General features: G+C 43.5%; 2 protein-coding genes across 2 annotated transcripts in view; one reads left to right on the top strand and one right to left on the bottom strand.

The window, feature by feature from the left end:
• The first annotated feature begins 680 nt into the window (after positions 1-680).
• LOC113618515 (DPH3 homolog) lies at positions 681-1,040 on the top strand. The gene has a single exon (XM_027102744.1). It carries the CDS (start codon positions 681-683, stop codon positions 1,038-1,040), a length of 360 nt encoding a protein of 119 aa, XP_026958545.1.
• Positions 1,041-3,738: 2,698 nt separating this feature from the next.
• The window catches only part of RHEB (Ras homolog, mTORC1 binding), a 46,839-nt gene continuing 33,997 nt past the window's right edge, over positions 3,739-16,580 (bottom strand). Inside the window, exons 4-8 of the mRNA XM_027101463.1 lie at positions 11,665-11,747; positions 10,948-11,004; positions 10,788-10,835; positions 9,945-10,026; positions 3,739-4,255 (exon numbers count right to left, since the gene is read on the bottom strand). Of these exons, the coding sequence (XP_026957264.1) occupies positions 4,163-4,255; positions 9,945-10,026; positions 10,788-10,835; positions 10,948-11,004; positions 11,665-11,747 (363 nt within the window). The 3' untranslated portion in view covers positions 3,739-4,162. The remainder of the gene's footprint in view (positions 4,256-9,944; positions 10,027-10,787; positions 10,836-10,947; positions 11,005-11,664; positions 11,748-16,580) is intronic.

Here is a 16,580-nt window from a genome sequence, read left to right as displayed (position 1 = left end):
CATTTCCTGAAGCAGGGTCCAGGGCAGACCACGTTTTTAGGGAAAATCAAGAATTTGGGCATGATAAACTTCAGATGCCCATGAGACATCTAAGAGAAGACAAGCCTGGAGCCCAGAGGTCAGGGTGCGAGAAAGGAATTTTGGTCTTCAGCAAACACGGCAGTGAGAGCTATGTGACAGGATGAAATCAAGGAAGGGGAGAAGGAAAAATGGCCCATCGAGAGGTTAATGGAGGAGGCAACAGCCGAGGAGGCCAAGGCAGCAACAGTGAGCTGGGAGGAAGACCAGAAGGCGGAAACAGAGACCTTCAGAGAGAAGTCACCAACTGCGTGCAATGCTGGAGGGTCAGGACAGAGGCCAGGAAATACCTACTGGACGTGGTGACAAGGAGGTGATGAGCAATTCAGGCGAGAGCACCGTCAGTGACATGGCGGGGAGACACGGCGCTCTAGAGGGCGGGGAGTGAACAATTTAGTTTTAGCAAAATTCCATCACATTAATCTGAATTTGTCCTGTGATCTTACACTTTGTATTATGAGCTGCAAGACAGCCTTGGATATGCGCCGAGTTTTGTATTCGCACCTACTGTGCTTCAATGAACCCAAGGCTGCGTTGTACGTCCCACTAAGAAAAATGCTAAAATGGCGGAGGCGACAAGACCTCTCCTGGCCCCAGTGACGATGGCAGCGTTTCATGAGGTGGAGATCAAGGACTTCCAATATGACGAGGTCTTGGAGATGTACTTCTACCCCTGCCCGTGTGGGGATAACTTCTGCGTCACCAAGGAACATACGGAGAATGGGGAAGATGTGGCAACGCGCCCCGGCTGCTCTCTCATTATAAAAGCGATCTATGACAAAGATCGGTTTACATGTGGCGGGACAGTCCCAGCCCCTCCCCCCAACGAAGAACTAGTTAAATGCCGAAGACTCAGGACTCCAGAGCCTCAACTTTGGGGAAGGAGCCAAGCTGGGAAAATCAAACGCCACGTCACCGGCTTCTTCACGGGGACAATCCTTGTGCAATTTGCTGTTTGTTAGTGCGGATTCTTTCCGTCGGCTGCCAGGTTCACCTCCAGCTGAAGAAGCAAGTCCACCACATGACATACCTGAATTTTGTGCTTAGAACTTTGAATTGTTCTTTTTCATAGTTTTTTTTTAAGAAGGATATTTATTTATTTATTTATTTTTGGCTGCGTTGGGTCTTCGTTGCTGCGCGCGGGCTTCTCATCACAGTGGCTTCTCTTGTTGTGGAGCATGGGCTCTAGGCCCGCGGCCTTCAGTAGCTGTGGCACGTGTACTCAGTAGTTGTGGCGCACGGGCTTAGCTGCTCCGCAGCATGTGGGATCTTCCCGGACCAGGGATTGAACACGTCTCCCCTGCATTGGCTGGCGGATTCTTAACCACTGTGCCACCAGGGAAGTTCCGGAAGTGTTCTTAATTTTCCATCCGAACTTAAAAGAAAAATTCAAATCAGAAAAAAAAAAAAAAGAAAAATGCTAAAATGTAAGGAAAGGTCTTAGGAGTGATGAAATACACTATTAAATAACGACATTTAAGTCAAACCTGGCAGTTCTAAGAATTTCTTCAGAAGGCTCAGATAACACATCATTAGATTCGCTGACACAGTGAATGTGGCTAATGACTGTCGCTGACACCTCTAAGGCAGTTTCCTCACTGTAAATAGGGCAGCACCTGCTTCACAGGGTGGACGTGAAGCAAACCAGAAGAGGTACTGCTGACCGCCTTCCACCACCACCTCCAGGTCACGTGCTCCCCACCACTGGAGAGCACCCCTCAGTAACATCACTCTCGGAACACATCACAAGCTCAGCCCATCAGATAATCCAATCAACCATCTTGTGGATGGGTCACTGCACTGGGAAGCAGGACTGCCTGCCCTGTGCTATTCAAGGGGCAAGGTCAGACGTAAGTTCTACAGGGTGCAGAGTTCTGTTGTGTTCACGGCACTTAGAACGGTGTGTAGCACACCGCAGGTGCTCAGAAAACATCTGAACGAACAGCTGAGCCACACCATGTAAAGAGATCCACGTCACCTCCAAACAGGGCAGCTAGGCCTAGAGGACATTTCGTGAGAGTCAAACTGTAGTTGCAAGAACAGGCTGCCCCAAGATTCCATTTACACAGAAATAACTTATCGGATGTAAAATGTTGCCTGGATGAACTGAATCCAGATTTAATGTGGTTCCATCCAGTGAGTACTGACACATATTAGGCCTAAGAATAAACCCTGTTAGTAAGTAATGATACTACATTGCTAAAACTTATTTGTATTTAAAAAGTATTTGGTGGAGGTCTTTTTCATCCTGGCTCAAATTGCATCCTTGAATGATAAGACACAAACTATAAAGATTCAAAATAATGGTGCATCCTTTTTTAAAAAATTAATTAATTGTTGGCCATGTTGGGCCTTCGTTGCTGCACACAGGCTTTCTCTAGTTGCGGCAACCAGGGGCTACTCTTGGTTGCAGTGTGCTGGCTTCTCATTGCGGTGGCTTCTCTTGTTGCGGAGCACGGGCTCTAGGCGCACGGACTTCAGTAGTCGTGGGCACGCAGGCTCAGCAGTTGCGGCTTGCGGGCTCTAGAGCGCAGGCTCAGTATTGTGGCGCGCGGGCTTAGGTGCTCCGCGGCATGTGGGATCTTCCTGGACCAGAGCTCGAACCGGTGTCCCCTGCATTGGCAGGTGGATTCTCAAACCACCGTGCCACCAGGGAAGTCCATAATGGCATATTCTAAAAACATAATTTTTCATTAAAAAATCAGTTACAGGGCTTCCCTGGTGGCGCAGTGGTTGAGAATCTGCCTGCCGATGCAGGGGATGTGGGTTCGTGTCCCGGTCCGGGAAGATCCCACATGCCGCGGAGCGGCTGGGTCCTGTGAGCCATGGCCGCTAAGCCTGTGCGTCCGGAACCTGTGCCCCGCAACGGGAGAGGCCACAACAGTGAGAGGCCCGCGTACGGCAAAAAAAAAAAAAAAAAAAAAAAGATCAGTTACAAAGCAATATTCTATTTTATCCATAGACTCAGTAACATTTCCCTAAAGGTTAGAAATGGCTGTGAAATTCTAACTGGGAAGGAACATCATTTAAAAAATTTCACTCAACTTGAACTCTCAGAGTCGAGGTGATGGCCACCAGGCAATTGAAATCCTCGACTCTCCCTCAAAGCTGCTCTTGGCAGAACGGGAGGTAGGCAGTCTGGGTCTGAGGGAGGTTCATGAAGCCCTGACACAGAACACTTACCAGGCAATCTTCCCCATCCTTTAAACTCCTGGAGGTTTTGGGATAGTGACAGGCCAATCTATTTTCTAAGTCAGATCCTGTCTGCCGTGGACACCAAGCTAAGTAAAAGGAGAGACAGTAAGTGTATCTTTAGGTCCCCTTTTCTTCAAGTAGCTAAGAGACAAGCAAGAGGGTGGCCGGAAGGCTCTAAGTAAGCCTGCAGCCCTACCTGCATGAAACATTCCAACCAAGGTGGGGAGAACAGTTATTATTGGGGAACAACTCCCCTCACAGAGCCCCCCAAGGTCACTCGGCTTTAGTCAACAGGAATGCCCCCCCGCCAGTTCGGGCACTCTACCCCAAGTGCCCACAGCCGCCTGGTGGGCCACAGGCTCCACTGGCTCCTGGAGTCCAAGCCGGGCCTCCTCGGGGGCGGGGCAGGCAGCCCTCAGGAGGACAGGTTTCCTTCTTCAGAAGCCACACTGAGGAGCACAACGATTAGGCTTTGCAGCTATTTTATTTACAAGTATACACTTAACACAACGAAATAAACACTGACATATTGAAGCCTAGTTAATAGTAGTGTAACAATATGTATCATCTGGATGATTACATTATTTTAAACAACAAACTACACTGAAAAATTAATGCAATAAAATTCTTGGTCATAATATTATTAAGAAATACAATATATAAATTGAAAATATGATTGCTCAAAATTTGAAAATGGAAGTGAACTCATTTGGACCGAGTCAGAGTTTAACATAATCTGAAAGGAAGGGTTGGGAGAGAAGCTCTGACCCAAATGAAATCTTTCAGGTTAACAGAAGAGAAATGAAGCAGAGTTTATCTTAAAGGAAAATGGGCAGGTTGCCTCCTCAGGCAGGCCAGGTTCCCAGTGCCTTCAGGTTCTGCAGTAGAATCACATCACCAAGCAGGAGGACTTTCCTTGTGAGGCGGCCCCGTCAATTTTCTCTGCCTCCAAAATTATCCTTCTAAAAACATCAACAGCAGTCTGAAACCAGAGAGAAAACCGATGACAATGTTAGCGTTAACAGCGGAGCCACGAGGAACACTGATGCTGCTGGCGGGACTGGAAAAGGCCCACGGCCTGCCCTGCACGTGGAGGTCCAGGTGTGGAGGCCAACGAGGCGGCCCCGGGCCGCAGGAGCCTGGGATTCCTCCCTCCCCTCCCCCCACGTGGTGACTGCGGACCACCAGAACTAACCTCAAATCACACTTCTGAGCCCTGCTTTCATCAGTCACAGGAAGCCCCGCCTGCTCCGCCTCCTGTGGCGCCTGTGGAGTTCCAGGATGGAGTATCCCCTGCTGGCTCACCCGCCTCGCCCGCCCCGCGGGCGCTCTGGGACTACAGCAGGGCAGGGGCTCTTTCACCTGGCCTGGCACCCCACCCCCTGCCTGTCACACCCTTTCCCCTCCCACTTCCTAAAAACTCTCAGCTGTGGCTCTTAGGCCGTGAGATGACACCTGTGCCCTCCGAGCCTGCTTCCTCTAGGCCACCTAGAGCCCCGAGTCACCCCCAGCCTCACCCCCCTCCTCCGGGGCAGCGGCTCCACCTCCGCCACCACTCGCGCCACACTGGCCTTGCACACCCCCCGGGGACCTCCTCTCCCTCCCGACTGCACCTCTCAGCCCCAGGGACCAGCCCTTCACAAGGAGGAGCCACTATCATTTAGGGCAGGAAATCCTCACTTAGGCCGAACGTCAGTTCCTGTCCTTTAAATGCGGTCATTGTGATCATCCAAAAATGCTCCTGTTTTCAAAAACCTCACAGGGCAGCACCCAGATCTTGTCATCACCAAGCAGCCGCCCCCCCTCCAGCCCCCATCTTCCTTCTCTCGCCTCCCGGGCCAGCGCAGACGTCCCCAGGGCAGTCACCGGCCTCCTACTCCCTTCCCTGCCACCTGTCTGCCTGCTCGCTGCCTGCGCCACACAGCGGACACAGCCCATGGACACACCTCCAGGACCCTGAACCCAAAGGGGACCCCTGCTGCCCCAGCAGCCCAACCACATTTCTCTGGTCCAGCCAGCCCCCAGGATGAAGGGGTCATGCCTCTTCCTTCCACTGGGATCGCTAAACCTCTTCCCTGCTCTCACCCTCGGCTGATGACTGGGTTCTACGTTTCACTGGGAAAACAGAAGCAGCATTCATAAGCGAACTCTCCATACTCCATCCACCAATGACCATGCCCTTGAATCTGGGCTCATCTACTCTGGTTCCCTCTTTCCTGCTGGCACAAAGGAGGCACCCCTAAGTGAGCCCAAGCCAGCCCCAGGCCCACCTCTCCTGTCTAATCAAGGCCACTGACTTCAGCAAGCACCCTCCTTTCTGCATTACCAATTCCCCTCCTTTCCCACGACTATGCAGGCAAGTTGTTATTTATTTCATCCTAAAAAAAGCGCACAGGGCTTCCCTTGTGGCGCAGTGGTTTAGAATCCACCTGCCAATGCAGGGGACACGGGTTTGAGCCCTGGTCAGGGAAATCCCACATGCCACGGAGCAACTAAGCCCACGTGCCACAACTACTGAGCCTGCGCTCTAGAGCACGCGAGCCACAACTACTGAGCATGCATGCTGCAACTACTGAAGCCCGCATGCCTAGAGCCTGTGCTCTGCAACAAGAGAAGCCACCGCAATGAGAAGCCCGCGCACTGCAACCAAGAGTAGTCCCCGCTCATCACAACTAGAGAAAGCCCGTGCACAGCAACGAAGACCCAACGCAGCCAAAAAAAAAAAGCACAGAAAAATGTGTGGAAAGATGCATGCCAAGCTCTTACAAAAAAAATAGAGCGTGCCTGGAATCTGGCTTTCTAGATAAATCTTAGCATTCTCCTTGATTACCTGTGTGATCTGACTGACAAAATGCATTCTCTTCCATCAAATTGCTGAAATACAATTTGTGAAGGCCTCCACAGAAAATAAGCCAGAACTGCAAACACATCCCATAGTTCAGTAATAGTCAAAGTGCAGTATTCTCACTGACTTGATAATTTTTACCACTGTGCACTTTGTAATCAACAAATCTGACTGAACTCCACTGAGGACAGTTTATTTTAAAATACTGGATTTTTGCTAAGTAATACAAAGCTACATTTGAAAATTTATCAATAAAAAATTTGAGCGGTTCACAAAGATCGGTCTCTGATCACGTGACTATTGACGTGGATGTCTCTTTACTACACAAATTCTCTCTCTTCCTACTACATAGACCAAGAGTAGTAAGCACTCTAGTATATATGTGGATTAGAATCAATCACACCTCTTAACATAAGGGATTAGAATTACTTGGTTTCTCCCCACCCGATGGGGAGAAACTCCCTAGGCTTAGGATCCAACTGTCTTCAGCACACTCAACAACAAGGCGAGCAGTGTCACAAGAGCCACAACCGAGGGCTGAGAAGTGTCAAGACAACTGGTCAGGACTGCTGCTTTCCAAGGATATGCATATCATCACTGTATTTACCTAACTTGGGTACAAGAATCTTTCTGCCTTTAAGGATTATTTCACGTCGAGTAAGGTATTTGTTGATCTGATGGAGGTGCTAAAGTAACCGAGACAACAGTGAGTTGGGTCACCTGATCTTCTAGCTTGTCTGGGATGTTTGAGGTCACTGTACTGCACCCTCGCCTTCTTTTAGAGTTTTGGTTAATATCAGATAAATCGACTAAATTTATCAAAACTTTAAAAGAAGTACAGCAGTTGGAATTTTTTCATTTTAACTTTAAGCCTTGAGAACAATTTCATCTTTTATATGGGTACTGAAAAGGCAGTATCCTACCTTCTAAAGGAAACTAAAAGGTTAAAAAGTAAATCTATCCAGAACCATATTAAAAATCTTAAGCTACGGTAAAGTATAACATAAACTAGACAGAGAAAAGGCCTGCATCCTCTGACCAAAAAGTAGTTTAATAACATACCCTAAGCATACCATTATAGGTCACTCTCAAAAGATAAATTAACCTGAGGCAACACGCCTTACTAAGCAATCCCTCTTAATTACATTCGAGGTAGGGTCCATAAGGTGTCTACACCTTTGAGGATGCTGGAAGGAATAACAAAGCAACGGCCAGAAACGCACAGAACAGTAACACAATGCACAGGGGCTACGTGAACCTACATGAATAGTGAGACTGGTGATGATGCCTACGTAATTATAAAGTCAAACAGAATAATTGTTTTAGGATCCTCAGATTTTCACCGAAGAGAAACACAACGGAGCGAAGTTAGCAAAAGCAGAACCAAAGATAGCTTAGGGCCATTCAACGTCACTCCTCCACGTCAAAAAAAATTTTAAATTGAGATAGTTGTCACATAGCATGTATTAGTTCTAGGTGTACAACATAATGACGATGTATGTATATACTGTGAAATGATCACCACGATAAGGCTGGTCACACATAGTTACAAACTTTTCTTTCTTATGATGAGAACTTTTAAGATCTACCCTTAGCGGTTTTCAAGTATACAATATTGTTAACCATAGTCGCCATGCTATACATCACATCCTCAGGACTTCTTTATTATGTAACTGGAAGTTTGTACCTTCTGACCACCTTCCAATTTTTATTATGCAAATTTTTAAGCATACAGAAAAATGGGGACAATTGTATAATAAGCACTGAGCCCTGCTATCTGAGTTCAACAAATGCTAACATCTTTGCTATATCTGCTTGCTCTCCTTCTGTCCATCCCCCGCATCTATCCCATCTGAAACTAAGCTGCAGACATTATGAAACTTGGCCCCTACATACTATGGTTTGCATTTTCCAAGAATAAGGATATTCTCTTCATAATCCCAACACCATCATTACACCTAAGACAATTAACACCATTTCCCTAATATATCTAAAACGTAATCAAATCTCCCCAATTGACCCAAAATGTCTTTTACACGAGGGATTTAGAACCAGATTCCATTTAAGGTTCACATACAGACTTTTTAATACAGAACGGTCTCTCTCTCTCCCTCAGGAACACTCTAATCTCTATTACACTTTGGTTATGCCCTCTCTTCCCATCCATCAGAAAAGCATGGTGGAGAGGAGAGAGGACTAAATTTGGGTTAAATTTAAAATTTAGTCCAAGTTCTTATACCATATGAAATATAGACCTTAGAAAAGTTATTTACCTCTCTGGATCTTAAAACGCCTCACTTCTAAAATGAGACAGTTCAACTGGATGATCTTAAGGACAGATCAGACACCCAATAAATGTCTGATTTAATTCAATTAAGCAGTACAGGTATCTCTTACTAGCTCAGCTCTTCTTATCTGAATTCTCACTCTCTGCACTAAATGGATGCAGACAAACCTCTTGCTCTCTGGAACTCGGGAATCAATTGTACAGATTTAACTTCCCTCACCTGCGGACACAGGGACAAACAGATTTGCCTATCAAGGGATACCTGGGTTGACCGAGCACCTAGTAGATATAAAACCACTGTGCCGGACATTATGGAGAAAATGAAGGCCAGTGATACGGCCTTGAATCTCAGAATGAATTAAAGGGGATAAGACAGAAGAAGCTACTATTAATTTTAGCTGGACGTATCATGCAGGGGTCCAGGAGAAAGTGGAATTTAAGTAGAGCCCTGAGGACTGGAGTCTTAGTGGTGAAAGGTGGCGGAGCTGGGGAAGAACAGCTGACTGTCCTCAACCACATCAAGCCACCCACCCTCGCTGAACTATAGTTTCCTCACAGAAATGAAAGCCAATTAATCTTATTGGAAGATCAAACAAGAGCACATGTTGAAAATACTTTAAGTATGTAGTTAATTAGAGAAAGGATATTTCAAGTCAGAGAAGAATGAGAGTAAAGGGGAGGCATCTGGAAGTACCCCTTGTATTTAATTAAGTGGGAGGAATTTGGTGCGACTGAAAAGTACAGGGATACAGTGAAAGAAGGAACCGGAAAAGTTCGAATCACACACTGCACTCAACATCATGCTTAGGGCCTTGGGGTTTGCTCTACAGACGATGGGCAACCCATTGGCAGTTTTAGTTGAGGGTGACATCATCTGATTTGTAGCTTCAGAAGGTGAATGGCAGCAAACAGAAATACACTGGTGAGAACTCATGGAAGCAGGAGACAAGCTTGGACGTTCTTGGTCTAAATTAATGCCACGGAGGAAAAGGGAAAAGGAGATACGGGAAGCCTTCTGAAATAGAAGTGACATCCTTCCTCGGATATGCCTTTTAAAGGAACATCTGCAGGGCTGAAATTGGGAAAAATGTTTGTAAAATGGTTCTTAACAGTTTCTGTGTTAAAACAACATATGCATCTAACTCAGTTCCACCCAACAGAAAAAGGGAGGAGGTAAGGGTACAAAATTATTGCCAAAGTGATGTGAGATCATTCTTGTTTCTTTTCTATGCCTGGATTTATTTCTGTACCAGTCTTTAGTATGAAACAAAAATAAGACTATATGTTCTCAAAGTATTGCCTTTACTATTAATTTCTATTTATCCTACAAATATTCTAGGTCCCATTTTAAGTAGAATACTGACTGAATTAAAACATCAATAGTATCGTCCTAAAGCAACCCAAAGATGGGTATTAGAAATGGTGGAAGGATGAAGACTGAACAGGAGTGATGAAGATGGTGGTGAGATGCTGACTGAGAGGAACATACGCCCATGAATGATGGGATGCAGGGCAAAATGAAGTTTAAAAAACACGTACCTGATTTTCTTTAGCAGAAGATTCCAAAAAAGCTGCGTTCCAAGATTCTGCTAATGCTTTCCCTTCTTCATAACTGATCACCCTAATGGAAAAAGAAAATTCTAATTAAAGTACTTTGCTCTTTATTATACAAAACATCTATAATTGATTTATGAGACAGGCTCCACTTTAATCAGTTTTTTTCCTTATGAAGCAGAAGCATGCTCAGCTCAACATTCTCATCCAGTACGTAATGCAGAGAAGCATTTCTGTTACCCCTGAGCTGGGGAACAGAGCAGACATTGCCTTATGGGGTGGCTACCCCTGCTCCAGCAAGTTCTTACAGTTCGGAGAACAGGACGCCAACACTCCAGCATCTGCAACAATTGATTATTTTGAAGCGAGCTCGGCTATAAGCACCCAAAGATGGTGCAATCCTGAAAGGGCCCTCCGTGCAGTCCTGCAGGCGTTAATTCAGCCAGTGAGCCGCTTCCTCTAGGCGTCAGGCTCCTCCCCTGTTCACTGCTCTAATCCTAAGCCCGGTACTCAAAAAACTATTTGTTGAATAAATGACTGCTACCATTGTCTTTTTAGAGTCTGCTTTATGCAAAACCGTAAAAGAATCTAAAGATAATTTTCTACAGTGTTTGCGCTTTTTAAGAGGAAACATTTTCCAAGACAGGTTGAGATTTTTACTGCAGTTTTGCTTCTGTGATGCACAGTCACTACCACATTTCTGAACACAGAAACACAGATATGCTACAGCTAAAAATATTCTTGCTATAAGAATAATTAAAAATGAAACTTCAGTGACTAAATCGTCTTAGACTTGACTTTATAAATCAGTATTTAGAAGCTACATACCTTTCCATATGTAGGTCTTTCTTATTCCCAACCAACATAATAGGTATCCTATTAATACAAGGGAAAAAAAAGCCAAAGTACCCTAGTCAGTGCCCGATTTGATTGTTCAGAAGATACTATTATGAGTATCTAACAAAAGAGATAAACTATTACTACTTACTGTACTTTCCCCACCATATCCAACAGTTTGCCATGGATAACTTTGATCACTTCAAAGCTATAAAACAAAAAGCATAAAATCAGACATCCATTTTAGTGGTGATGTTTTAAAACGTTTGTTATGTAATATTTATAGTGGGAAAAATGGAAAATGTCATAGACTCACCATTTTAATATAAAGTAAACCGAACACAAGGAATTCCTTTATTTTTTCCTACCACTTTTTCACATGTGCGTGTACTTAACACTCAGCAGCCCTTACTGAGAATATTCAAAGTGGAATAGGTGAGATATTTAAATGGGAAAGTCTACAACTGGGCTGATTTAATCTCTGAATAAACATTTGCGGAATGTTGCTTAGCGAGAGGGCCCTAGCAATCAGCCCATGCTCCACACTAATACGGTGAAAACACACAAAAAGTAAATCAATTAATGCATTTCCCATTGCAATCAGCAGAAAAGCTCAGATCATGTTCAGTCACTATCTAGCTAGGCAGCCTGAGGTAAGAAATAACAGAGTTTTTTTACTCCATCAGTGTAAGAGAACACCTAATGGGATAATTTTTTTGCCCTTAACAACCTGTTTGCTCCACAAGACAACCACTAAAAACCATTAAAGTCTAGTTGTTACTACTGCCAATTCCAGCATAATCTCTTAGAAGGATTAATGCCATCTAAGCACAGCAAATAAACTCAAGCAAGCAGAAGTGGGCCGTACCTTTTGATGGATGTAACAGAATACACAAGAATATAACCATTAATATCTATGGAGTATGTCTGAGGAAAGATGGAATATTCATCCTGTGAAAGAAAAAATAATTACATTTGAGTAGTGTAACAAGCAATCTCACATATCACATACATGGTCAAAGAAATCAAAGTGAACAAAAAATGGATTAATCCGTTATTCTAGAGACATAGCCTACACACTCAAGATTTACTTAGGACTGGTTTGGGGGCAATAATATGCTTTAAGCCAATATTGAAAAATGACCCAGGCTATTCTAAGACCTTTTCTTCTCCCTCCCTCCCTTTCTCTCTTTCTTTTTGCCATGAAGAATGCAGGATCCTAATTCCCCAACCAGGGATCGAACCCATGTCCCCTGCATTGGGAGCGCAGAGTCCTAACCACTGGACCACCAGGGAAGCCCCTACTCTAAGACTTCTGAGGGACAGCTAATGTCTGCTGCAGTTCCTGGGAGAAGAAGATGGAAGGAATGAAAAGACTGGTTCCGTGACCTTGTATCAAGGGAAAAGCACCACCACCTCTCCTTTATGGGCCTCAAAGTCCAGAGTCTCTTAGGCCTCTCAGTAAATTCACAAGTGCTACTAGTTTATTCCATAAATGTGTATTTTCACCTATTTTCTGCACGTGAGTCACAGTGGCCTGAGCCCAATGTGCCAGTCATTAGTGGGTTGCTACCAGCACTTGAAAAAGAGGAAGAGAGAAGAGAAACAAAACACTAGACTCAGGCAGTATATTCAGACTTGTTAGGATCAGATGAGCTGCATACTGAGCAACTTCAGGAATCAGAAAGAAAGGTACACGTTATGAAACAGCCTGTTACTACCAGCTTTACAATGCTTTAAGAAAAACCCTGCTGCTTCAGACACAGAATTATCAAAGACTACAAGAGTGTTTAATGTCAATGCAGCACTCAAGAGTGCCACTGTATGGTACAAACATTTCCTTCTCAGTTGAAATATAATTGTTAATATACCACACATCCCAGGCACTATTATAGAAAAATCACACAAGCCACCCTTATATCAAGTAACTGTCTCTGTTAACTCTGCAATTCCATAGCGTGATTATGATGATGACCCTGAGTCACTGCCCTATGTTAAAGTGTCTTAAAAAAAAATAAAGAAAAGTTTTACTATCAACTCTGATATTATAGTCATTAATCACAATAGCATTTCAACATCACAGAGCTTACTACATATGCAAAATAAAACCTTCTTTGATTTCATTAATAGTACAACTTTCATTAAGTTGAATTCACTTTAGTGTTGATGTTGAAAAACAAGTTGTTAATGGAATGAGAGATCTTTTGACCCAGATTAGAAACAAAATTTCAAATGATTTTAGTCACCAGCTCAGGTACAGCAGACCCAAAGTACAAATTACCTTTTTCCTGAAGTGAAGATGTGGGAAAAAAGAAAAGGATAATCATATTCAAGAAGTACAGTGTAAAAAATATAAAGTATAACAGAGGAAAAAGACCCTCAGCTTTAAAGCAACCAAAAAGGACAAAATTCCTAGTAATAAGCCTAAGAAAATAAAAGTATACGATCCATCTGAAGAAGATCTTAAAATACGCCCAAGAGATAAGAGTTAAATCAGCGGAAGAGTGTGCCATGGTCTTCAGCAAGAATATGTAGAATCAGAAGGGTATCCACTAATTAATCCTCAATTAATACACAAATGTAACATAATCCTGATAAAAAGTATACTTCCAGAGAAAGAAGAGCAACTGCAGAGGCAGGTGGGTGGAAACCATAAAGCTACGGTAATTAAAATAGTGCAATACTAGCTCATGAATGGAGCAGACAGGGAAATCTACAAAGACCCAAACAGTCATGGGAAGTAGGTATATGATAATACTGGCATTTCAAACCAGTAAGGATAAAAAGTAACCCTCAACAAAATGTACCGGGAACAAATGCAGAGCCATCTGGGGGGAAATGGCTAAGTTGGATCTCTACCTCAAACCTTAGCAAAAATGTATTCCAGAGGAATAAAAGATCTGAAGATGAAAACTGAAACTAGGTACATAGTGGATGGGAGAATTTTAAAAAACCAGTATTGGTTAAAAAGAGATTAATAAATTCAACCACATGAAAATGAAGACGTTCTTTATGGCTGAAAACCTCCCAAACAAAAAACATAAACAAAAGACGGACTGAAAATAAAACAGAACCCTGCAGCTAATTTTCTTTTTTTAAGGTATATCTATTTATTTTTTTAGCTGTGTCGGGTCTTAGTTGCGGCACATGGGATCTTTCGTCGTGGTGCGCAGGCTTCTCTCTAGTTGTGGCGTGTGGGTTTTCTCTCTCTAGTTGTGGTGCGCGGGCTCTGTAGTTTGCAGCATGCGGGCTCTCTAGTTGAGGCACGTGGGCTCAGTAGTTGCGGCGTGCAGGCTTAGCTGCCTCGCAGATGTGGGATCTTAGTTCCCCGACCAGGGATTGAACCCACGTCCCCTGCATTGGAAGGTGGATTCTTTACCACTGGAACGTCAGGGAAGTTCCGTAGCTAATTTTCTAGTGCTAATTTTCTTCACACATTAAGTGATCTTTCAACTCAACAAGCAAAGACCATCCTCCCAATAGACAAGGGCGAAGTACATGAATAGACAGGATAATGTGAAGAAAGGAAATACAATACAAATGCCCTCAAACACAGGAAAATATGATCAAATTCCTTCATAAGAAGAAAAACACGACACTGAGATACTATTTTTTCACCCAGCAGATTGGCAAATATCAAAAAATGTGGTAACCCGTCGTGTTGGCGAGGGTGTAGGGAAACAGGCACGCCTATTCACTGCTGCCAAGAATGTGACCCTATGGTCCAGCAATCCCACACCCAGGACATTTTCTTACATACATACCATCCTTCTAAAGTAACACAAGATACTGGCTGTGGCACTGCTGGTGGTGGCATGACTGGAAACAACCTAACTGCTGATCAATAGTTAAATTACGATGTATCCAAACAATGGGACATTATGCAGCCATGGGGGGAAGAAAAGAGCCCGTATACACTGATACGGAATAATTTCCAAGATGGAGATATAGAGACATGCTACTTTTTGTGTAGAAAAGAAAAAAATAGTTTAAAACTATATTTGCATGTTCACGTATAAAACAGCTTGGAAGCATTTACTAGAAACTGAATAATGGGTTACTGTTGGCGGAGTGAAGCTAAGATAGCTACGGTGGAAAGATTTAATTTTGACTATTTACCTTTTTGTGTTATTTTATTTCTATAACATGTACATGTATTATTATTATTTTTTAAATGAATTTAAAACTTTTTTTAAAAGGGAATCTGACATTAAAATTGACTGTCTCTGAGCCACTTGTCACCGAGTTTACTTAAATTAGGTCAAAACAAAATATTTCAAGCAAACTAAAAATAATCCACTCACTCTGTTCATTATCATCCCTAGCTGGGCAATTAAATCAGCTGTATAAAATAAACTACTAAATGAACAGTACTTGCTATCATAATCATTTTTCCTTGCTACCAGCAGTCTCAACCCCATGATATGAATCCGATTTAAAAACAGTTCTTAGAGCAGTAAATATAAGTGTTATCTCATCCAATTTCTACAGAACGAGGGCAGGACTGTGGCATAAGGAAATACCACCCCTGTTGCACCATCGTGAATTGTAAATACCAGCATAACCTTTTACGGTCTCCCAACTGTGAATATAGCCTTTTGGAACTATTAGCTGCAATGAGAACAAACTATTCAAAGTAGCTAAATCTGAACATATTTTGTGCAGAAATTCTCTAAATATTCTTAGCCAGCGGTAACAAAGCCCAAAAGAGCAAGACAGCAGAGCCAGGAATTAACCTATGCTCTTCACATACTCACACTGTACACTCATTCCCTGACAGCTCTGATCCTTTTGGGGTCATTCTTTATATTACTCTATCATTAAAACAGTTAAAGGCGTGTGATGTCCAAGTGTATGTACATTTATGCTTTAGAGCAAAACAGAATTTCTGAGGAACACACATTCTATTTTCATAAGGAGAGTCAATATAAAGAATTTTCTCTCCAGAGAAATGTTTTCGAGGACACAGCTCTCCTCCAAGTATAAGAGATTCCTGCACGGCTCCCACTCACACTGTGAACCTCAACTGAGTTTCCAGGCTAGGCCCCCGCTCTAGCCTCAGTGGCATCAAAGAACTACAAGGATCACGTTCTCTTAAAGCTCATAAATCACCTCTAAAACATAACAATCCTGTGAGGGCAGGCACCACAGTTATCACCATTATACAGATGAAACGTATGAGGCACAGAAAAGTTTGTTACTTTTCTCAAGGTCAATGAGTTAGTAAGAAAACCTAGGATTCAAATCCAGGCAGTGTGACTGCAGAGCCCATGCTCCGAGCAACTACGAAATACTGATTCTCTTTCTGGCCTATTATAAAATGAATTGCTATAGTTACGTCACATGAAAGTGATTTATCAATCTGCATCCTTACCCTTGCTTTCCACGAGCTTAATGAAAATTCAAAACTAAGATATAAAAGCAAACAGAAATTTTTTTTTTTTGGCTGCGTTGGGTCTTCATTGCTGCATGCGGGTTTTCTCTAGTTGCGGCGAGTGGGGGCTATTCTTCATCGCAGTGCATGGGCTCTAGGCGCGCGGGCTCAGTAGTTGTGGCACACGGGCTTAGCTGCTCTGCGACATGTGGAATCTTCCTGGACCAGGGATCGAACCCGTGTCCCCTGCATTGGCAGGAGGATTCTTTGTTTTTAATGGATTTTTAAAAATTGTTACATACATACATTTATGGCTGTGTTGGGTCTTCGTTACTGCGCGTGGGCTTTCTCTAGTTGCGGCAAGCAGGGCTACTCTTCATTGCGGTGCGCAGGCTTCTCATTGCGGTGGC

This window comes from Aethalodelphis obliquidens, unplaced genomic scaffold (assembly GCF_003676395.1).
Source record: "Aethalodelphis obliquidens isolate GAN/ISIS:26980383/991018 unplaced genomic scaffold, ASM367639v1 scaffold5, whole genome shotgun sequence".
Lineage (NCBI taxonomy): Eukaryota > Metazoa > Chordata > Mammalia > Artiodactyla > Delphinidae > Aethalodelphis > Aethalodelphis obliquidens.
Note: the sequence above shows the minus strand (reverse complement) of the source record. Positions and strands in the feature narration are given on the sequence as shown.

Excerpts from the sequence above, each read along its gene's own strand:
- LOC113618515 (XM_027102744.1), top strand. The coding sequence starts at position 681 with ATGGCAGCGTTTCATGAGGTGGAGATCAAGGACTTCCAATATGACGAG.